General features: G+C 31.0%; 1 protein-coding gene across 5 annotated transcripts in view; it reads left to right on the top strand.

Annotated features, from left to right (window-relative positions):
- The window catches only part of LOC139520236 (roundabout homolog 2-like), a 74,423-nt gene that overhangs the window by 15,743 nt on the left and 33,497 nt on the right, over positions 1–25,183 (top strand). For 2 of the 5 annotated variants that reach the window (XM_071312719.1, XM_071312721.1), the window contains exon 2: positions 20,894–21,279. In XM_071312719.1, the coding sequence (XP_071168820.1) occupies positions 21,186–21,279 (94 nt within the window). In that variant the 5' untranslated portion in view covers positions 20,894–21,185. Of the gene's footprint in view, positions 1–2,568; positions 2,649–8,371; positions 8,569–20,451; positions 20,643–20,893; positions 21,280–25,183 lie in introns of those variants that run through there. The other 3 variants (XM_071312720.1, XM_071312718.1, XM_071312722.1) reach the window with 3 other exon arrangements.

The raw sequence follows: 25,183 nt of genomic DNA, 5'->3' as shown, positions 1-25,183 counted from the left end.
GGTCTCAGAAATATCAACAGATAACCATTACATATTTTAATTAAAATCGACATTAAAAAGCTATTTATTTAAAAACTAGTATGTTTATTTGTATGTAAAAGACGTTAATCCACTGTTTCGGATGTTACACAAAGTACAATATGATTTCTGCTCGAGTTCTTTTAATAATCGTCATGATAAGCCATTCAACTCTGTAACTACATTACAGGATCAAAGTAAAGTTGTTTTACAATAATATAATAAATTATTTTATTAAAGTGTCACAATAATAAAGATAATAAAGTACGACCACGTGACAGATAGAGAAAAGGAAAGTTTATCAATGCCAAGAAATACTACATAAAATCCATTCTGAATGAACTTTTTATATGTGTTAGAAAAGACATTCATCTTTGAAATGACACGACCTCATGTCGATTTAACAGTATAATATTAAACACTTAAATGCAGCATGTAAATGACATTTTCCAAGGCCATGTTTAATTCCAAGATTATGCATGCATGAACAATATACTGACATATCAAGTTAATTTTGGTCTTTGATGTGTATGTAAAACGTATAGTAATCTGCAAGGAGAATCATACTTGCATTCAATTCAAACATATCCAAAACTAAATACATTTTAGTATCATAATGATTTCACATATTGAAAAAAAGTTTTCACTTAATCCTAAAAAAATCTGTTCTCATATATTTGTTATTGCAAGGAGATGTAAATAGCGGTAAGTGTTGTCTTCTAGAACGTCCAAGGTTTAAGGTGTTTTTTTTATATAATATTGCAGATTCATATACTTTTGGGGACGCATAGCCAATGTACAAATTCGTTTGTTGATTGAGAAAAAAATCTATGTTTTGGATACAAGTAGATATATTTGATTTCGTGGTCGTGTCAAAGTTTGCGTGCATGTATATTGAAAATATGTACTTTGATTAACAATCAATTTCGTGGTTTTCCTTTTCTCACAAAACCCACGAAAATTTGTATATGATCACGAATACAAATGATTCCACAGAAATTAATGATAATTATATAAACAACTTCGCTGTACCTCCATGTACTAAAACAGTTGAATATGGTGTAGTATGAATTGAATCAAAAGTTAGTACCATTGTCTTGCAAAAAACTTGTAGACCGATCGACTGATTGAATGAAAATATTTGTGTTTGTTAGAGTGAAAAATATACTAAAGCTTAATTGAAATTATTTCTATTACAGATCTTTCATGAGCTTACTTCTTTGTTTAACCCGTTTCTATAATTCTTTAGTCGATTCATACTGTCCCCATGCGGTCGTATGTTTTTATACTCAATGTGTGGATTCGTTAAAATATCAGTTCTTCATCGGTCATTATGACGTCCAGTTTTCTTGCTTCTACATGTAGCTTTACACAAAACTTGCTATTGTGAAATAAAGCTACACTGCTTTTTTACAAGTTCACATGAAAAGAACTCATATTTTTAAGGGTCGTTGAAAAAGAAAGATAAAATTTGTCAACTTTTACATATCATCTGTGAAACAGATTCCATCGCCGAATCTCAAGCAAAACGATTTGTCTTAACTTTTAACTGTAACTCTTTAAAACACTCGACAAGCTTATAAAAAGTCGAGTAATATCGTATCACACACGATGCAGTGGTTTGCAGGTTCACATGAAAAGAACTCATATTTTTAAGGGTCGTTGCAAAAGAAAGATAAAATTTGTCAACTTTTACATATAATCTGTGAAACAGATTCCATCGCCGAATCTCAAACAAAACGATTTTTCTTAACTTTTAACTGTTACTCTTTAAAACACTCGGCAAGCTTATAAAAAGTCGAGTAATATCGTATCACACCCGATGCAGTGATATATTCTGTATAAATCAACAGTGGTTACAACACTTCTCACTGTAAGATGTTACTGTAAAGATAAAAAGATGTGGTATGATTGTCGATGAGACAACTCTCCACCAGAGACCAAATAACAGCGTTTCGTTGAATATTCGCAGCTTTGCAGTATTTCTATCTGGAATCGAAGGAAATGATTTATACTATTTCTTATTTAATTTCTGAGTTCATGTTATTGGAGATGGTTTTATAGGATATTTGCTCAGAGAACCTATTATAATTGATAACAATGAATATATTATATAAGGTTTTGTATTCATTTGATATAATTTTTGATAAAAGTGACGCCCTCATTCTCAAGTCTTACTTGACAAATAAGAAAGTTCAAAGAATGAATTGTCATAAATTTAAGTAGTACCAGACCCGTGATAGCAAATAGATCCATATATAATAAAATATTTGCGATAACATCATCTTGAGCAGAGTTCCCACCTTATAGTATTGTCAAAATAAAAGTTTCCACCTTCTTATATATCTTAAGTAAATAATAAATTCTATTGAATATGGAAATCTCTTCAATTAATGGTATTACTTATATATTATAGGGAATTACAATAAACATAACACATATTTCAAGGGGATTATGACAATGTATTGACTTCTTTATACTTATAAGTGGATTTCTATATGAAATTTACCTCACGTAGAATAATGTCGATTACACGCTTCTAAAACTAATATTGATCTAAACAGTATGGGATTTTTTTAAACCATGATATCTCGCTGTAGGAAATTGAAAGGAATTATGCAATTTGAAAGGTATGTGTATACATTTATTGCATTATAATATTAATAAGTATAATTGTATGCACATACTTAAGAAAGTATTATATGTTTTAGATTGAGTTGAAAAAAGATAAGCTATATAGATTACTTTATAATAATTTTTGAAAGTTTTAAATGCGTTTGATTTACAATATACCTGTAATTTAATAATAAAATTAGTTGGACCTGGTTCAGCCAGAACCAATTCCTGTACCTATCTGGTACATGTACCATCCGGTATTTTACAAGTTTGTATATCACGAAAGCATACTGAATATTTGAAAGAATCTCTTAAAGAAGATTGCCATTCTTTTGAACTTCTGTGCCTGTTTCAAGTCAGAATGCTGTAGTTTAGTGGTTGTCGTTTGTTGCTGTATTCCAATTTCGTGTTTCGTTTATTGTTTTGAACATAAACCAGGTCGTTAGTTTTCTCGTTTAAATTGTTAAAATTTGACTCATGATATTTCAAAACTTTTAATAGCTTGCTATGCGGCATGTGTCTTACTCGTTATTGAAGTTCATACAGTTTATTGCTTTGAACATAAATCAGAATCTTAAGACAGTTTCGATAAACAGGTATCCAGCTCGTTAGTTTGCTCGTTTAAGTTGTTAAAATTTGACTCATGATATTTCAAAACTTTTAATAGCTTGCTATGCGGTATGTGTCTTACTCATTGTTGAAGTTCATACAGTGACCTAAAGTTGCTTTCTCGCTATTTGGTATCTTGTTGATAGTTGTTTATTAGCAATCGTACCACATTTTCTTACTTATACCCTCATTTTCCAGTGGTAGTCCAAATTTCCCCGACCATCATCCCAGATGGTCTCTAGTATGACAAGACCTACCTATTGTATTTATTGTGAACTTGTTCTCGTCCTGAATATGCATGAAAAATTTGCCACTGGACGTTAAGCAACCAACAATCAATCAATCAATCACATTTTCTTACTTTTTATTGCTATTATTTACACGTGTCTAGAACATACTCGATCAAGACTGGATTGTACTCGACAGTATCTTTGATCAGAATTGACTAAGAACAGTTCAAATGTTGTTGTAATATTTTTATGAATGTGTCGAGTGCATTATGGGAATATTCAAGTAGAAGATAGTTTTGGTATAATTTTGATGAACATGCAAGATTGAACGAAGTGGAAAGGAAAACTTAATCATCAGGAAAAGTACCCTTAACATATTTTTATTTGTGGTTTACAATCACCTCCACTGTATGATTTATGTACAATGAATTTTATTTTCTAGATTCTAGCGCACCTTGTTTTGAAAAAAAAAAGAATTTAAGAATATTTACAAAGCTTCGAAACTTTTGTTAATTTTATATGTGATTTTGTTTTGTTTATTTAAAAAAAAACAATATCATCAAATTTTGATACACGTTTTATATCAATTCATACGGGATCATTTTGATGAAATGCTTTTAAATACTGAACGAAAATATTGCTACATTTACATAGAAGTGCATGCTGATTTAAATGTTTTAAGCGACAACATCCAAAGTAGGACAAACTAGTATCGCAGTGTTGTTCTATGTACCATATGGTATAGTTTACATATGGAATTAACTTTACTTTAATAAAACCCTTGTATTTGATAGAATGCAATTCCCTATGGCGTAGAACAGAGTACACGGATTTAATAGTAATTGTTCGATATTCATTTTAACAATTAGAATAGAGGCTGATTCTACAGTAATATTGCCGAAAGTAAAAGGTTAAAATTTTAACGATCATCTGCAATGCAATGACTTACAACCATTAAAAACACTATAATTATTTTCCATCCAGATGAGTGTTATTGAGCGCTATAAGTAAGAATAGGTTTTATTATTGCAGATCTTCATTGCTGTTGATATTGTCTATTCGTAGAACTGAGGACTAGATTATCGCTATTCTCTTTACAGTAATACCGATACTAAATAGGTGGCTACGCTCACTAATATATATAGATTAATGTCGAAATTTGGTAACTGTAGCTAGGGATATAAAGACATTGGTGTGTTTACAATACATGTATGTATATCTCTAAACCAGACAGTTACGGATGAAAACTGAATTCTAAAGTTTTGCCATCAACAACCACTGTCATGACAAAACACTTTCAGATCATAACAAAAGACACCGTTGACGAGATAATACTGCTTAAATGCAATCTAATTAAAAACCGATCTCTCATCGCTCCTGTTTCTGATATATCGCGTGGGAGATCTAACGAAACCGGCTTTGAGGTCACATGTGAGTGAACTAAAAGTTATGAATTTATAAAGATATGCAAATGAGTTGACGACCTATTAATAAGCCAATCAAAAAAGTTTATGAATTATTATAACTGACGATTTCGTCGTAAATAAAATGAGTTACATCCCTTTGCCTTACGTTAAACTTCCAAGATCGTGGAAGACTCAATTTCATTGGTCGAAAAAGACACACCTACGAGGTCACTCACATGTGACCTCAAAGCGGGTTTCGTTAGATCTCCCACGCGACATATCAGAAACAGGAGCGATGAGAGATCGGTTTTTAATTAGATTGGCTTAAATGTTCCCCAAAAATATTTGCTAAACACAATTACTATTGTCATACTGAGGATTCTGTCATATCCTTGCTGGTTTCTATCTTTCTTACGCTGTATTACAACCATAAATAGCAATAATGTTAGTAATTAAGGAAAATCATTTTACCCCTTCTGACGGAAACGAAATTAGTTTTTATAGAAACTATTAAATTACTAATATATATTATAATCTCGTGGTGTTTCGCGTAAGGCGGTCTGTTTTTATTGTATCGTTAAATTGTATAAAATTAGTTCAATTTTCTGTTCTTATTAAATGGGTATCATTATTCTACACAAAATGTTCCTATTATTAGTTTAATTCTACTATGCGATAAAGGCATTTTACAGATTTTAATTAAAATGTTTTTCCTTACAACATAGCCTTATTTGATCATGTCTTTGTGAAATATACTTATAAGCAAACAGAGGAATTTGGTTTAGGAATCATAATTCCAAAGAGAAAAGATTGGAATATCGTGTCTGAATTCAGGTGGCTAAAGAATTGGACTTCAAGAGGAAATTTGATGCCACACGGTATGATATTTGATTTAAAATCACAACAGTATAAAATTCCAATCCATCAATTAGGCCAAACATAGACATATATCGTGGATAATATAGTTTCAAAAAATGAAAAGTTTGAATGAAAATGTAAATGCTATTCTTTCTTTCTTTACTGTGCAAAGTAAAAACAATACTTGTATGCACCATACCCGCTTTTCAAAATTATTATATTTCTCGGCTTTTGAGCTTGCAACCAAATGTTGAAAATCCAAGCGGTAAAAGATAGTATATACATGTATAATAGTGACTGCTCAAGATTATCGCCGCGTATAATGATATATTAGAATTACTAGATAGAGAAAAAACACGCGCGAGCGCGACTTTAAGACTACTTGAGATGTTTATGGTGATATACAGCCTATAGGTTCGTGTTTCTCAAACTGTTTTTATGCCCTGATACATTATGTTGATATTTCTTATTAGTTTGTCATTTAGTCTTCTAATTACTAGAACTGATGAAATAACTCAGAGAAGAAAAAAACAATCTATAACACTGATGATAAAAACATTTTGCGGTGGTGTTAGGTTGTAGTATATTTTTTCGAAGGGTGCGAGTTAAGTTCTTTGTGATACGGGTGCTCCAAGAACGGAATAAATAATTCAGAGTGGTGCAAGTTTGAAAAAATGTTGCAAGTTGTAATAATAAGTAAGAGTGTTTTGAGTGGTGTGAATTAGTCGTGGGCCGAGGTGTCGGGCAGTATACGTATAGACTGTACATGGGCGAAGACAAGGATCGATCACGGTCTCAGAATATGGATCTTTTTCTAAAAATATTGTCGTTTTCTGTAGATAAATGATTGTTTCAAAGCTTATTTAGGAACCTCAAGTCTATACAAAACACTACATTGATACGTCATAAATCGGTCTTTATCTTTAGTAGTACAGATTCAAAACAAAGACACAACCATCCAACAAAGAAACCATAGAGAAAAAGTCGTCCACGCATGAGCCGAATCTGACCCCATCTTACATATGAAGGAATGCGCCAGACTATAACTTTAACATGTTCTCACAAATTTTGTTGTTTAAGATTCGTTGGACTTTGGGCAAACGTACATGTACACGTCCACAACATAAAAAACCCCAAATATGTATGGTGTTCTATTCTGACTTCATCAAAATAATTATTTTTTTATTTTTTTTAAACTACCTGAAATTACAAAAATGTACATAATATAATAGTTGATATATTTTATATTTATTCACAACTCTGTGTCCTTTAAGTGTTAGATAAATCTTTCGGATTCAAGCTAAATGATAAATTCTTAATTATTCTAAGAAGCTGAAGAGATATAAAAAATTAGCACTGGAATAATGGTCTTTCGTCGCTGTAGATAATACTTCCAAAGTTTGGGATTAAAACAATAAGTCAGTGTAACCAAATAAAAGAGAAACTGTCCTGTTTTGCTGAACATAAATACGATTTTCTTCATTGAAAACGGTCCATAAACACAATTATTGTCACATTGACCAGCTAAAACTACGAACATTATAACGTTATATTCGGTCCTTTGGGATGGGATTTCATGGCTTAAAACCATTATGCGGTATCTAATTGTGTTTTGAATATTCTCACCGATTTTTTTGTTATCCTAGCGTACTCTTAAGACTTTTAGAATTGCTTTACAAACTAAGGTTCGTCTTTGTTATACCATTACAGTGATGTAATAACTGTAAACTTGGAGATTCCTAATCTAATCGACACAAGACATAGATTGTCTTTAAAATAAGGAAGGGTAAAATACTTTGTGTTGATATAAAAAGAACTGTTTACATTTTGACCTAACATTTATTGACTCTTGTGTCGGTGTGTTTTACAGAAGAACCCAGCACAAACGGCCATTTGTGTTGTAAAATATACAAAACACTCACGTTCGTGAGTACACACACATACACAGATTGATTTTTGCCTTTCAAACACATCTAATGGACGTATTTATGTACAAAAATATTAAACTAAAATTAAATAAAAGAAGCTGGGCAAAAATGTACTTTAAATGAGACATGCACAGAAACCGAACGAAGTTCATTTTTTAATGAAAAATATCATGTATTATCCATTGTCCTAATAATAATTTGACAGGTCAAATGCCTCTTTTGGTATTAACTATATATATATACATCATTTCCTAAATGTTCAGTCTGCCTATCAAATATATTGTGCAACCTACATTGTACATGGATATAAAACACTTGCTTTTCTTGCGGAACCTGATCAAAATGTAAGACCAAATTCAAATGCAAATTAATAGCGCACGTGGAAGGTGAGCTCGACTCCAATCGTAATTGACTGTAGTCAGTTTGTTTAGCTTTCTAACCAGATGTCGGTGGTTCTCTCCAATGATACCGCCTTCTTCCACCAGTAAAAACTGACCGTCAGAAAGTAGCACAACAGTGCTAAAAGTATCGTTAAAACACCAATTTATCAATTAATATATATATATAAAGTGTCCCTATATTTCTTATAAATAATATCTTTTTGTTTGCAAATTAACACAACAGTAACAGAAATCATGTTTAAATCGTGAAGTATTTAAGATATGTTCCACAAATGTGTGATCATGGTTACGATATGACAAACCTTGTTATTTCTGATCTAATATATAACGAATGTGACTTAGCAACAAGTGTTAGCTAAAAAGAATCTTAGCATTGATTTAGTTACTGTGTCAATCAAAAGTATACCTAGTATTGTTAGTCGGTGAAAGTACACAAAACTTATGGTAATAACAACGTTGATACTCTAAAGATTATGTCAGTATTCTATGCTAAACATTTATGGTAAGTCAATTTTATTACTTCATCTTTAATATATTCAGTATATTACATTTGATGCTGTAGTTTATTTATTTAAATTTATTTTTTCTGTGATTTATGATACTAGATATTGAATTCTATTCATTTTCGTTTTGTTCTTATTAATGTCCTATAAATTTATCGGACATTTATATTATCAATTTATTTATAGGCATTTTTTCAATACCGTCTTTTTATTCTTTAAGTTTCGTAAACAAAACGTTTATTATTGTGTTATCAATGACATTGCCATAAAAATCGAGAAAAAAAGATAATTGATCATAACTCGCATTCTATTCTTTTTAAAGTCTTTTAAATAGAGAAGTAGTTTTAAGCTAATAAAAACAATAGATTGACTGGGTTTTATGTTAGTTTCCACAAAACATTTCATTTCTATAATTGCATTAATGTATCCACGCAAGCATTCGGCGCATCAACACCTTTTGCATGTTATGTGGTAAAATTGAGATTGAATAATTTGTAGCATGGATAGAATTTCAGATGTTCACACATTTGAAAAAGAATATCATTGGGGAAAAATAGGATTACAATGGAAAATTAAGATGTGTTTCCAAATGGATAAATGTGGGTCGGGTTAATATATGATCAAAGTACTTTATATTTGCAACTTTTACAATTTCTGTGCATCTGCTATCAATTTTGAATAAGCCTTATCAATAAACTTTTTGCCAATGTGGGAAAAATTATTTTTTCTCGAATACTTGACTAAAATATAAACGTTATGTCTATAAGAAAACTATTGTAAAAGGATTCTTTTAATTAGACAGCTACAGTGGAGATCACTTCTAACCTCTCATTAGAACTGTCAGAATATTCTGTCATAGAACTGTTCTAACCTGTCCTAGAACAGTTCTACCATAGAACTGTTCTAAGTAGAACTGTCAGAATCAGTTCTAGGTAGAACTGACACAATCAGTTCTAGGTAGAACTGTCAGGATCAGTTCTAGGGTAGAACTGTCAGGATCAGTTCTAGGTAGAACTGTCCAAATCACTTCTAACCGTAGAACTGTCAGCTGAACTGACTTAATCAGTCAGGACTGTAGAACAGTTCTAAATGACGTCACTGCAGTAAGGGCACTTTAGAATTTAGAAGAAATAAATCACTTCCAATTACTTTGCTATATATTTTTAAAATAGCAGATTTTCTATATTTTTTACTGATCAAACGACTTTTATTACGTTACATGTACAAATATCGAAGTGAATAGAAGGTTATCCAACTCATCGGAGATATTTTTATAAGATTGCATACGGAAACATGTGCATTTAGTGTCATTGGTTTGTTATTTTCTTGCAATAAAGAATAATGGATACTCATATTACTTGTTGTTTTTTTTTTATCTACACACAACTATTCAAAGTATTGTCAATTTTAAGAAAAAATAAATTGACTATATTCGATATTACAAAAGAAAAACAAGTGTAACATGTGTTATAGAAGCCTCTGATGTTACCTGAAAAAAATACAATTAATTATTATTATATAAACACCAAACACCAAACAAAAGATCAAACTACAAAGACCTTGTTGATAACGTAACTTTAATTAATCAGGGGTCGTGTCAACGAAGCTGTCCTAGGACTAGGACATGTCTTAGGATGGTCTTAGGACACATCTTAGTCCTAAGTCAGGTTAACGAAAGTCTCCTAAAATAAGATATGTCCTAAATTTGGTCCTAAAGTTAGGACATACAAATAGGTGTTTTAGGATAGTCCTAAAGGTTACAATGTCCTAAAACGTAATAAAAAACAACAAATATGGCATAAACTCAATACTAAAAATACATATACAATATTAAACAATCATACTGTTATGAGAATTAAATTAATACAACAAATTTTTTTTTTTCATTTTTGTTAAAGATTTAATTGTATTACATTAGATTATTTCGTGCTGCCTTTTTTGAAGCCTAAAACATACAAGCATTAAAGCAACATTTTTGCGACTAATTAAAAACGGTGCAATATTAATTTAAAAATGGGGAAAATATGACTTTTTTTTTTAACTAATCCTCATTCGATACATGTAATAAAATCGAGTGGACCTAAGGACAAAACTAGTTCATCGACTAAAATTGTAGCACGAATATCGTATCGATTTAAAATAGTTCTTTAACTGGTTCTTCAATACTTCGTTTACCTGTTGTGATCCATCATCGACACTTTTTGCAAATTCCGTTTATACAGTTCAAATTTGTCACAAATTCCTCCATATAGTGAATATAGTTTATTCATATTTTATTATGGGGCCGGATCGACTTGTGGCCGGATCGACGTGGGCCGGAACGACTTGGGCCGGATCGACTTGGGGCCGGATTGACTTGGGGCCGGAACGACCGGATACCCGGAAACATCATTGTTTACGTTTCTTCGTTCCCCGTTTTTAACAGTCTCCTAAATAAAACTCTACATTTAATTCATGGAATTTTAATCGCAATTTACCTTGTTTGCCTTGGATTTACATTCATTTATAATTCTGATTGTACAAATGTTCAAACGAAAATTGTACAGTGGATGAATTATGGGATATTAATGAAAAAAGTGTTGTGTAACGTAAAAAAACTATATATACATTTGCACCATCTCGTCTTAGCCAAACTTATCCATAACGATTATATAAATAAATGATATCTGGGAGTCTGGAACTCAGAAAAATGTACTGGATCTGAACATGAATGAAACATTTGGCCCTGGACGTTCGGCTACAAACAAAATCATGCATTTTTCTTTGCCTTCTTCAAATTATATTAACAGTATACTATTCCAAGAAGAGAACTTCCCATACATGTACTTTTTATTTTATTTTCAAAATAAAGTATATATGAATCAGTCATGTGAGTGTTGGATGATGCCATTAAATAGTTTTGTTTAAAAAAAAAAACCATCACAAACTACTGACTTAAATATGTTAAAAGGTCACTTTAGCATGTTTAATGACGGTTCATTATTATGGATACAGAGAGGAAATAACGGCGCGCTGAATTCTTAGATATGGTATAAATACACCTTGTCGCAATTTGTCTGCCATTACTGGATATCACACAGGTTCCCGTAAAATTTTGACGTCATAAAACAAAATATCTGACGCCACAATAAAAAAGTCATTGTTGTATGCTTCAAAAGTTCAAGAGGCCGGGTCAGCCAGGATTAGCAATAAGGTGTATTGTGTTTCAAAGTTGGTATCATTTTTATCATACGATCCGTCCTCACATAGAAATAACATTGGTTTACCATGTTTACAATGAGGCCATATACATGTATATTTACATGATAAAGTGTAAGTAAGTTCAGTTTTGGTTGATGCGGTCAAATAATTTTGTTAAAACAACTCTAACTCAGTCTGATATATCGAAACCACTGAAATTTGTTTACAATTCAATATTTTGAATAAAAAGAGGACTTGCTGATATTCTAAATTGATGTGGAAATTTTTTTGTAGCCAATGTGTTCCAATATTCATTGATATTGCTGTCATTTGAATTATACAATCCATCGTTACCGGTATATGTATTACTATAAGTGATTTAGTATGCGGCTATATATATATATATTAAGATTTTCATAACAAAGTGTAATTATGGTCAGTTTTGGTTGATGCTGTCACATATGGTCAGTTATGGTTGATGCTGTCAAATATGGTCAGTTTTGGTTGATGCGACAAATAATTTTGTTTATATATTCATGAGTCAGTCTGAGATATTAAAACTACTGAAATTAGTTTACGATTCAAAATTTTGATGAAAAAGAGGACATGCTGGCACTATAAACTGATGTGAGCATAATTTTATTTTCCAATATTGCTTTCATTTTTATTAAACAATCCATCCTGATATAAAAATATACATGATTTACTTTGCGGCTATTAAGATTCACATCATGTTCATAATAAAGTGCAAATATGGTCAGTTTTGGTTGATGCGGACAAATTATTTTGTTATACCAGTCAATCTGAGGTATGAAAACTACTGATATTTGTTTATGATGCAATATTTTGAATAAAAAGAGGACATGCTGGCATTCTAAATTGATGCAAATGAAATTAGGTAGCATTGTGTTCCCATATTTCTATCATTTGTATTTTCATGATTTTACAATCCATCTTTACATAAAAATATTACAGATTTACTATGCGACTATAAGAGTTACATAAAAAAGAGCAAATATGGTCAGTTTTGGTTGATGCGGTCAAATATGGTCAGTTTTGGTTGATGCGGTCAAATATGGTCAGTTTTGATTGATGCAGACAAATAATTTTATCACATGATTACATGTTACTGTCAGTCTGAGGTATGAAAACTACTGACATGACTGATATTTGTTTCTGATGCGATATTTTGAATAAAAATAGGAAATGCTGGCACTCTCAATTCCAATATTGTAGTTATTTATATACTACAGTCCCTCTTGACCTAAAATTATAACTGAATTACTGTGCAGCTTTTTAGATTTACATAAAAAAAATTAAAGCAAATATGGTAAGATTCGGTTGATGCGGTCAAAAGATTTTATTATACTACTCAGTCTGAAGTATGAAAACTACTGATATTTGTTTATGATTCAATATTTTGAATAAAAAAAGGACATGCTCATTGGCTGATCAAGGGGGGGGGGGGGGTCAGGAGTTGGAGCCCCCTTTTTTTTTGGACGATCAATGCTTTTGAATTTGAACATATAGTTGGAACCCCCCCCCCCCCCCCCTTTTTTTAAATGGCTGGATCTGCCCCTGCATGCTGGCACTATAAATTGATGCGAACAAAATTGTTTTCCAATATTGCTGTAACTTGTATAGTACAGTCCCTCTTGACCTAAAATTAAAACTTAAGTACTGTGCAGCTATATAGATTTGCAGAAAGACTGAAGAGCAAATAAAGTCAGTTTAGATTGATGTGGTCAAAAGATTTTTTGTTAAACAGGTCCGTCCGAGGTATGAAAACTACTCGTAAACAGATATTACATTTGGTTAATGAGGATGATTTTGTTATGTGATAACGAGCCATCCTGACTCCCAGAATAAAAAATGTAAAACAATTCAAATAATAACCCCCCCCCCCTAATACTAATTAACGGCTTAATTTATGTTCAAAAAATGAAAGAAAATCACTGAATTACGGACTCCTGACTTGGAACAGGCACTGACATACATGCAGAATATGGCGGGGTTAAACATGTTCTCTTGCCGATTATAAATCTGAAATAAAACCGGCAAAATAGCAAAACTCTATATAATATTAATCGCTATTTTGCCGAAGCCTTTATATTAAGACAAATATTTCTTAAAACTTATAAATCAATTCTAGCCGTAGAATTTATAAATCAATTTTAGCCGTAGAATTTATAAATTAATTCTGGCTGCAGAATTTATAAATCAATTCTAGCCGTAGAATTTGAAATCAATTCTAACCGTAGAACTGTTCTAGAAGTAGAACTGACCAAATATTTGGTCAGTTCTAGCTAGAACTGTCTAAAACTGTTCTAGGGTAGAACTGTCAGGATCAGTTCTAGCTAGAACTGTCCAAATCAGTTCTAGCTAGAATAGTTCTAACCTAGAACTGACTAAAAGGTGTCAGGCTGACAGTTCTACATACTGTTCTAGAACAGTTCTTGACAGATTCTGACAGAATTTATGAAAGGTTAGAACTGATCTCCACTGTATGTGACTATTTCGACTTCTAATAGTATAAACTGCAATAGACTTAGTATAAAAAGTTTTCTTTTTATCAACCATCTAAGTGAAAAAAAGCTACATAACATAAAAACCAGGGCTAGTTATTATCAGACTTGGCTATTAGATTCAAAGTTGAAACATCAATATCCATGTGCGGGCAAATCAATGTAAATACAATAAACATATAATAATATGTCAATTCAAATTTCTATTTATAGTAACAACCGCGATATTGGTGAAACAGAGTTATCGATCCATTGAACAGCATTTAAAAAAAGATGACTTTATATAAATTTATAACGTTCCCAAATTTGTTTTATAGTTACTAAATGAAAGAACACAATCATTTGGTCTAAGTGCTGTACACATATATTTGTTATCTGTCATATGAAACATGTGGTGTGCATATTAATGTGCGTCGCTTGAACTAGACACTTATGCCACGTTATTTTTAGTGTACCAAGTGGGTAAACTTTAAATATGTATAGGCAGATTATATTTTCCATTTCCATTCTCAATTTTAGATAAAGTTAGTAAACGTAAATTAAAGGAAACTATATTTATTATTGTCCCTTTGAACACTGCAATACGATCATAGAGTATTGTCTCTATAGGTACCTTCATTGATACGTGTCCTACATCCTGTCTTTACTTGGCATTGCACAAGGTCATATGGTTTTCTCAGACTGTTTTATATGTATTTACTTTAAATCTTTTGGATGTAAACTGATTAATGTTTTTGTCTGGGTAAACATGATTTATTTATGAAATTTAAATGTTGTAATTGGTTCTCAACTTCCTTTCAGTAACTGCGAGTATCTTGCATCGGTTTCTTTTTTATAGTAACTACGGCTGTTGTGTAAAAATGCTCCGTGCCGATCTGATGTGACAAACCCTTTCAAACAGCTTGTTCGTATTTTGTGCTGTTTTTATGCCACTGTCCATGGTAAGGGAGAAAGCAAACCTGTTTTTCAACCCAAGTGTTTGTCCCTAATCAGCAGACTGTAGTTCAGTGGTTTCAGTTTTTTGCTATTGGGTGCATTTGTTTAACGTTAATTTATTTAACTTGAAATCATGCCCTTGGTTATCTTGTACGATTAAGTTATGTACAATTACTCTGGTCTACACTCGATGCCTTTGGTTTTTAAAACTTGCTATACAGTATGTTATATTCGTATAGATGTACATGAAAGCCTTACGGTGCCCTAAAGTTGTTTCATTCCATTCTATGTTTTTCTCTTGTGGATAATTTTCTACAAGACAATTTCAAAAATCTCTAAATGTTTTTCATAAAAGTATAAGTCTAAAAGTTTAAACGTGTTTTTTTTTAAATAATAGTAACTATTAATAAAGAAAATTCACTCAAACCTCAAATCGATATTTTCAGTTATGTTTTTTTGAAGTGATTTTAAAGTGCATTTTAGAAAGACAAATATGGAATAAACATTGGGGGATTAAATGTAAAAAATGATAATAAATAGAATATATTCTTAATCTGGTTTAAAAATTGCTTTCACAGGATGTAAGAATGTTCCAACACTTAGTAGCGTTGAAGTTACAAGCTTCTAATTCAAATAATTTACGTTTTTGGACTAATTGCATTCAAATTTTGTTTAATTTTACAAGATTTACTGAAGAAAGATGTAAATCGTTTACATAATAACGTTGAAATTAAGTATTCTGCACTCAGATTGAATGATGTGCCTCGTGATGTGCACGGGATGTTTAAAATGAGATGAAAAATGCCAGAGGGCAATAAGTTAAGGGGTTTACGGCATTAAAATCAGGTTTACGGCATTAAAAATCTAATATCTTGGAATGATTCATCTTGCGTTCTTGTGACAACGAACATTCGAAATACAATACTATTATGTTTTTTTTTTTTTTAAATGTATGTCTCTGATTTCCGAAGATAGTGTAGCCTGCTGACAACCTGCAAGAACATTACTTATTACGATCTGGTCTTTTGTTTTTTTCTGATTTTGACTATGGTTTTATATCTTTGACTCCGAAATCTATTTGCTTTCAATGATCTATTTGAACGCCCTGGAGTCTTGTGTAGACGAAATCACATACCAAGTATCATTGGTGTGCTTAAATTCAAAATATTAAAAAGGCTAAATAAAGTACAAAGTTGAGGAGTACCGAAGACTCAAAGGTTTTGACCAATACATCTAAGGGATCTTTTCTTGGCCAAGTATCAGTAAAACGTGTAATGTAGAGAAAGTAAGTTTTTAAAGTTAAGTGACGTTACGTGCGATGTTCGTACCTCATCGGGAAATCGGTGTAGTTAGCAAGATGCAAGTCCAAAATATATAATTTTGTGATATCATATTCATTGCTAATTGTACGTATTTTAAATTAAAAAATTATGTTTTTTAAAATAAAAACGAAAAAAAAAATTGTTGAGACTATGTTTTATGCTGCATGCGACAAGCTTCATTTAAAAAAACCCGGCTATTTCTAGGTTGTCCCGCGTAACATATTTCATTAATTGTAACCACTAAACTATGATTTTCGTCTAAACTATTTAATATTATGAAAAACGTTTTTTTCCATTATTGAACAGAATGGTTCCTCCAGTCTTTTATGCATTTTTTTATGACGTTATGATGACGTCATAGAAAATAAAAGCGTTCCATACTACAAGGGCAACTCTGTCCCACGGAAAAAAAATGGGATTCCAGATTTGAGAATCAAATTACATTTATCTAAAATGGAAAAGTTTAGTATTTGTATTTACTACATCAATCTTAATTTGCGTAATTTTATGAATTTAAAGACAAATATCCTGAAAAATGATATATGGTAATTTATGAGCCATTTATCAAAGGCTTACAAGATTGTTGACGTAAAAACGAAATCAACTCAAATGTATGTCAATTGTTTGCATATCAGTGCTCTTATAATGGTAGAATGTTATGATTTTTTAAAATGTTATTTTTCTTAATTTTTCAAAAAACTAAAATACATCAATTTTCGATAAGTAGTTAAAAAGCACCGTCGATTTTGCGGAGTCTTACTAGAATTTCGCACTTGCTTAAAAACAACGTTTCAGTCGAATTTTTGTTTGAACGTTACGAAATATTCGCTTATATATACGAACATCGCGCGTAACGTCAGTGTCATTTAAAATCCGTACAGTGCGATCACACTGATACTTATAACTATTTATAATAGCTTGTCTGAAGGATACATTTTTATGTTGAAGATGAACATCGCGGGGATTTACTCAACTATTGTCTCTTTGCTTCAGCAAACTTTAATCTAAAACAAACCTGGTAAAATAATGATAGAAAAGCAATATCTGACGTAATATTCGATGTAAACTTTTCACCGACCAGTTACTGCTAATTATACTTCAACGCTCTAATTCAACATGTGCGCGAAAAATAGCTTTGATATAAATGAACGATACTGGTTTTAGTTTTCACTTGTGATATATTTTAGAAAGAACTTTCAAATAATAAAAACTTTAAAACAACATAGATCATGACCAATAACGGCCTGAAAAGAATGCCAACAGTCTTTATAGTCTTTTCCCTGAAGAACTAACAGCTTCTTAAAAAGCCTGAAAACAAATTATAGTTGATACTGGGAAGGTGTATATCAAAAGTTACCCCCTTATAGAGGGTTGATAAAAATGGGGAGCACTGTTAAAAAACTGATAGACATGTCAATAATAACTGTTTTTCTCTAGAACGTAAGTGGTATTTGCAATTCTTGAAAAATTCATGTCTTACTTTGCTTATATTTCGGCGGGATTATGAATAACTGTCAAACTGGAAAAATCAAATACCCAACATAATTTCAGTTCATTATCTTTATCTGTATAAACGTGCTGACAAAAAAATGAAATTAATAAGTTTTTTCGCTTATCTGATTATTCATTTTTTTTCAATTTATGTAAAGGGCATCGTGTCAGGATGCACTTTATGTAGAAATCAAAAATACATTATTTTGCATTCATTCGTTAAACATTTCACGAATGTTCGTAACGTATAATTAGCAAGATTAATGACTAAATATATATCTTTGAAAAATGAATATGCAACGTTGTGGAGATTTCATAACATAATAATTAATGTTTCACTGAGGTTTAGCATCTCCGATTGCATGGTAAAGTAATCATTTTGTATAGGCATCAATGCATCTGGAACGGAAATAAACATCTAGGTTACAAAAATGTAGGTCATATAAAATATTTCTTTAATTTCCGAGAAAGCTTTTATTAATTGATTGATTAATTGGTTGTTAAAGAGGACCAGAGGCCTTTGACAGAAAACTAGCAAGCATAGTAATTTAAGTCGGAGTCGAACGCACCGCTTCCCGCAAAGAACGGTCAAACTCTCAACCTCAGTGTTGACAGGATATATTTGTATTTTAAAATCACTGCAGATATACTAGAAAGAACTTGGATGTCTTTTGAATACGTTTACTGAAAACACGATTTGAATTATTTTTTCCCATAGTAAAAAACTTAATTCTTTTGAAGTGAAACATAATTTTATTTCGTTTAAAGTCTAAGGATTATTAACAAGAACTATAAATTTCGAATTCTCTGTGTATTCTTATAATTGATAATGAATAATGCTGCCTGAGAGTGGATTACATTTTAGAAATTCAATTCAAACTTAGACAAATTTATGATTTTTCAAATCATGCAACTAAACTATCATATCATATTACTTGTACTGTAATTCTTACTTTCCCACCAAGAATGATTATGCAACTTGTATATTTATTATTAATTATGAAACCTCAAAACATTTAATTATTGAAAAAAAAATTGTATAGTTATACAAAATGAATTCGTCATGAATGACATTAATTGAAAAATTAGTAAATAAATGAATAATAAAGAACATGAAGTACTTTAACAGCGTTTTCGTACTAATAAACAAACAATCATTTATTATAGTATGCACAAATATAAGTAATAAACATTGCACAACACAAATATTTATGTATTACTTTCGATAGAAACAGAGAAACGTGTTGTTAAAGCCGTATGATTTAAAAATGTTTGCCTATTACAAAAACGGAAACATACTAAATGAGAGTATTTTACTACACTCGGGGTTATATGAGTGTTTATGTGACCATCAAAACGTTTGAATTGTATTGTTTTTTTGATGACGCGATTTTACTCAAACATAAAATTTGAATATATTAAAAAGGTCACTTAACCTAACATTGGCAGTTTTAAAAAGATATGTTTCACAGCAATAGTACAAATGCAAAGTCATTCCTCATAAACTACATTAATAACTGTATTAGTAAAAATGTATGATACAGTAAAAATTGCTTTTTATAAGTGTTCTTTTGAAAAGTTCAATTTATATGCACCTCACTGTACAGAGAGATCTGAAATAAATGGTCGTATAACCAAGGATTTTTTTAATACACTCAGGTGGTTTTTAAGGCAGATTGTATTAAACGTATACAATGTCATAGAATGAAATTCAAAACAGTGTGGCTGTGGCCATTGATTGACACATTAAATTCATCCATTGACTGGGACAATTTATGTGAACGTTTGTATGTAACGACCACTGCTCACTATGTACTTTTAAAGACACTTAAACTATGGGATCACCAAAGGTTCTCAACACCTAAATAAAGTAATTCGAAAAATTAATCAGAAATAACACGATGTTTTGATTTATATCAATTATATAAATCAAAACATAAAGGTTATTCCTGATTAATTTTTCGAATTATTTTATAATTAAAGGCGTTAAGAAACCTTTGGTGACCCCACAGTTTAAATGTCTATCGTAGGTACGTCGTGAACAGTGGTCGTTACAGACAAACGTTCACGTAAATTGTCCGAGTCAATGGATGAATTTAATGTGTCAATCAATGGCCACAGCCACACTGTTTTGAATTTCATTCTATTCAAACATAATCGCGAAAACAGAGTTTTGTACATAGATTAGGCCATTAGTTTTCTCGTTTGAATTGTTTTATATTGTCATTTCGGTGCTTTTTATATCTGACTATGTGGTATGGGCTTTGCTCATTGTTGAAGGCCGTACGGTGACCTATAGTTGTTAATTTCTGTGTCATTTGGTCTCTTGTGGAGAGTTGTCTCATTGTCAACCATACCACATTTTTTTTTATATTTACAAGCCACGGTGACTTTATAGTTATGGTATGTAATATATTTTATATTAATCAAGTATTGACATGAATTGAGGCTGACGATGAAACGTAGATTCGGATATAGAATTATCCGTATGATAGAAAGTAAAATCAGTAGCGAACTGTCTAGTGAAAGGCTCGCTAATGAAAAGGATTGTGGTCCTGTAATTTCCGGAAATAAATATTTGATATAGCAATAGTATCGAGATTTGTAAAGAACAGCAAGGTATTGTCTATCAGTTATCAATATTAATTTCAACCAATTGATCAAAATTGTTCATAACCAAATAACTATTGTTTAATTATGATTCCAGCTGACATGTGTTGGACAATGGTTCGTTGACTCAACAATGCTATGTTTCAATATGATTCATTGTAACAATAGCCTATTCTGATATGCAAATAAGGAGAAAATATCCGATCGTTCCTGATAACTTCATATTTGCTAATTAATGCTTTTATTCTTTTAATTTGCAGATTCATCGACAAGTCAAAAATGAGTCATCATTAATTTATAAGCTATGAAGTTTTAATATAAAAACGTGAAGTCCATCGCACCATGAAGCAAGGATTTAAATTAATCAATGAAGTTCTATGACTATAAAGTGTCCCTGTAATTTTTCTCAGTAGATGTGTGACGTATAGTGACAAGGATGCTTATGTGTCATTAGTTTTGATGAATATGACTATCTACTAATTTTACTTTTGTTGCGTTTGATCTTATAAAGTGTTAATCAATGTTGTCATATGGCGACAAAAAATTCTTTCGATGGATTTAACCAACGACATGGAAATAGGAGTTATAATTCATAAAAACATTTATGTTCGTTTGGGAATAGTTTTATTACTTCACCTTATGAAAGGTAAGTTTCTGAAAATAACATTTATTTTATGAATAGAAATTATGTACTGATCTATACACTGCATTGAAAAAAGGTTGTGAAAATATTATTAAAAGGAATAAATAAATACATAGAGAGTTTATATGTACCAAATGATTGAATATAAAGTTTGCTTCCCTAGGGTTAAATACTTTAAAAATCATTGTAACTTGCCAGAAAAGGGTATTATACAAGCAATGTGTAAATTCACCAATGAAAAAAATTTCATCAAAAGTATTTGATTATGTTTTTTAAGTAAATTTATTTACGAAACTTATTTTAACTTTGAACTTTTATTTCATTTTGGATTACTTTTATTACATATTTATACCTTTATTATTATAGTGCGTTGAGTTTATCTTTTATCTACATGTATATCTTATATATAATAACAGTTATTATAGTTGTACTGGGTTATCTGAACATTGCTTAAGTATAAGTGGTATACAAGACAATGTATCTGTACTGAACGCTATTATAGGCACAGTCTTGTTATACGGAAACAACCGCATCGCGAAATGCATGCTTGCACCAACTTACGATAAACAGAGCCATAAAGCATTCGAGATAATCATGTTATTTTTGTAAAGATTTTGTAGGTGAAGAAAATGCGGAATGCATCGTCTTAATTGGCAATCGCTTTGATTTGAAAATGTTAATCCAGTTACATCATTCTAAACGACTTAACAACTGCCGTGTAATTTATTTGAAATAATTTAATAAGAGTGTACAAAGCAGTTGTTTATTTAATTATATACTACGCGAAAGAAATAATTCTTTGATTTGAGAAGTAGGTTATACAGAACACGCAAAAAATGTTAAACATGTGACAGAAACTGAATGTCATACTTAATAAATATCAAACACTCAACGATTTCCAAAGTATGCGTTTCTGGAGGTTTGTACATTATTTGCTGCATTATTACGTGCAGAGATCGTAAATTGGGATCATAGTTTTTTTTATGTACAAAGACATTTGATAAATAAACGTGAGGCAGTGTGTGTTCCTCATTTGAATTAAATTTCGAATAACATAGAGGGTAAAGGTCAAAATCTTTGCGTCCAGTGGCAAGTTTTTTCATATATGTTCAGGGCAAACAGAAATAAGCAATACACGAATACTAAGGAATAATAATGATTGCACAGTTGCCCGAGATTCAGGGCGTGTCTGACAACTGGATTTTTACTGGATAAGAAGGGATTGTTTTATGTCAGTGTATACATGACACCCGAGGTGTAAATAGTTTCAAAGTTTCCTTTCCCTTGACACAAAACTTTTTTAAATTAACCAAGATCATGAAGATTACAAAAAAAAAATATGAAGGTTTTATGAGTTTCTGGACAAAAACTTAGATACAAATTATCTCCCTTGTCTTTATTTTTGATAATATTAAGCATAAGTTTAATTTCACACGCGAAATGTTAGTAAGATAATCAAATGTTTTGCAGATAAAAATATATGTATATAGAAATAATGAATTACGTGACTGAATTGACAAGAAAACATGCATTAAAGTCAATAATACATATACAAAACAAATAAAAAGACGATAAGTGGAATTTATGGGAAAAGTTAACTGTTTTATCGCCTGTATGTCAGATCCAGTGTAACCTATTGATTCCTTCCACTATGCGTTCGCCTTTCAATTTTCAAAAGGGCTTTTGTCGTCTGAAAAAAACTAAGCAATGGAATGAAACATCATGACTCAAATTTGCCTACGGACAAATGAATCACGACTACGATTATAGTCAATAAAACTAAGATAAAAACGGAATTCTAAGCTTAAATGGCTACAATGTAGCTCCGCAAGTATTTAGCTGATTTTAAGGACAAAAAAAAAAAAACGTGGTGCAACTATACTAAAGTTCAAGAATTCGATAATCAAATGAGTATTTTATATCATATCAGATATGTATCCAACAATGCAATTCTGCTTTTAAAAAATGTAAGTGGAATGGTGTTTGCAGATGCGATGATTTGGAGATATTTCCTTGTATATAAATGAAGTAAAATTTGTACAAATGCGAATTTATTTGACACCATGTTTAATATACTCATATATTTTTTAAAACAAAACCGAGATGAATGCATAATGTTCGATTTTAAGTTGAAGTTCAACAAGAAGTAAGCGAAGTCCTATAACAATCTGCGACATAGGCTGATGGATTTCTGTTATTGAAAGCAAGTCTGCTTCACCAGATTCAATCAAAGATCGAAACACAGTGATGAGAACTACTATCTGTGTACTGACAAGGTCCAACATTGACACATTTGTTGTAAAAACACAATACTGCTTATAAATACTATTAAAATGGTAGTATTTGCTTAAAATATAAGAATATTTGCTCAAATCCTTCAAATCTTACCAGAATGATTGGAACATCCTGATAACACAGATTCAGTTAATTCATAACCATTCATAATTGTCAATTCAAGAAATTGCCCCTTAATATAATAAGGAGACTAGTAACTATTTTAGAATTCTGCTCAATAAATTGAGTATGTTTTAACAAACTATTTCGAAATTGGTAGGACCCACTTAACACATGCAGATCAAATACACATTGAACACATATTACGTTTGCCGTTTTACTGTATCATAAATATAGCCAAATCGAGGTCTACTTTTATTAACATAAAAATAACACAACACAGGGTGTGTTTCATACATTACGGGTTCGATGTTCCAAAAATAAGATATAAGACATGACATACATGTACATGTAGTTCCAGATTGCTACCCAATAGTTTGTCTTTGCTTCAATACAAGTTTGTAATATAGTGCTAGTCCTCCTGAGCCACCAAATTTAGGTCGACTTATTTTAAGATATTCAAAAGAACTTTATAATTCCAGAGTTATGTCCCTTGAAAATATGGGAAAATGACAATATGACGATTTACGCATTTCTCATAATCATTTATTTCGCATTAGTATCAAAAATGATTTGTTTTGTCAAATATAAATTACCATGGAGACCTTCTGTTTTTCTTAAATGGGATTCCGTTCGAACTCGACATCTTTTGGTGACCGTGACATTTTAATCGTACATTTTTTTGTAAAAGTATGTCTTCAATCAGAGTCTTGTTAGTTTATAAATATTATTTCTAGATCTAATTGTACGCTATAAGGTTTGCAGGATCTAAATTTTAACAGCATGGATTGACAATATTCAAACTTAAGCAATACAAGAACACATTATTATAAACAAACCGAAACGGTATTACAAACCTTGAAAGCGTATTTTAATTACAAAATGTATTTACGGATGTGCTGTCGACAAATATGAATTGTTGTCATGGTAAATTAATTCTTTTGACATATTTATCCTTTCCATATTTTAAATAATCTTCTTGTAAAGTAATTATATTTATTGACGTCCATATTTTATCAATGCATCTGTCATAATTATTGATACTTAAAATCATTTGATATCTCCCATCTGTTAGATTTATTTTCACTCATCTTAAGAAACCAATATAGCCGATACTAAACGTATAATGTAATATATTACCATTAGCAAGATTATAGTCAGCATATTACATTTGTTGAATCCTTTCATTTGTAACGTGTGGTAGACTATTGAAAAAGATATAAGATATATTAATCTTTTTAATATACCAAAAATAATGAGTAGCAGAGTATTGAAAAGAAGCAAGATGTATTAATCTTATTAATGCACATAAACATATTGAAAGCTTAACTGTTGTCAAATCAGTAAAGATGGGTTATCGCCATTTTTTATATTTCGATAACGTGTCTATCGTCATAAATTAGGATATGAATATACAAAAAGTAAAATCACAAAAATACTGAACTTAGAGGAAAATCAATTCCGAAATTCCATAATCACATGGCAAAACCAAATACCAAAACGCATCAGAAAC

This window comes from Mytilus edulis, chromosome 4 (genome assembly GCF_963676685.1).
Source record: "Mytilus edulis chromosome 4, xbMytEdul2.2, whole genome shotgun sequence".
Lineage (NCBI taxonomy): Eukaryota > Metazoa > Mollusca > Bivalvia > Mytilida > Mytilidae > Mytilus > Mytilus edulis.
This window is presented reverse-complemented; position numbering and strand designations above follow the sequence as displayed.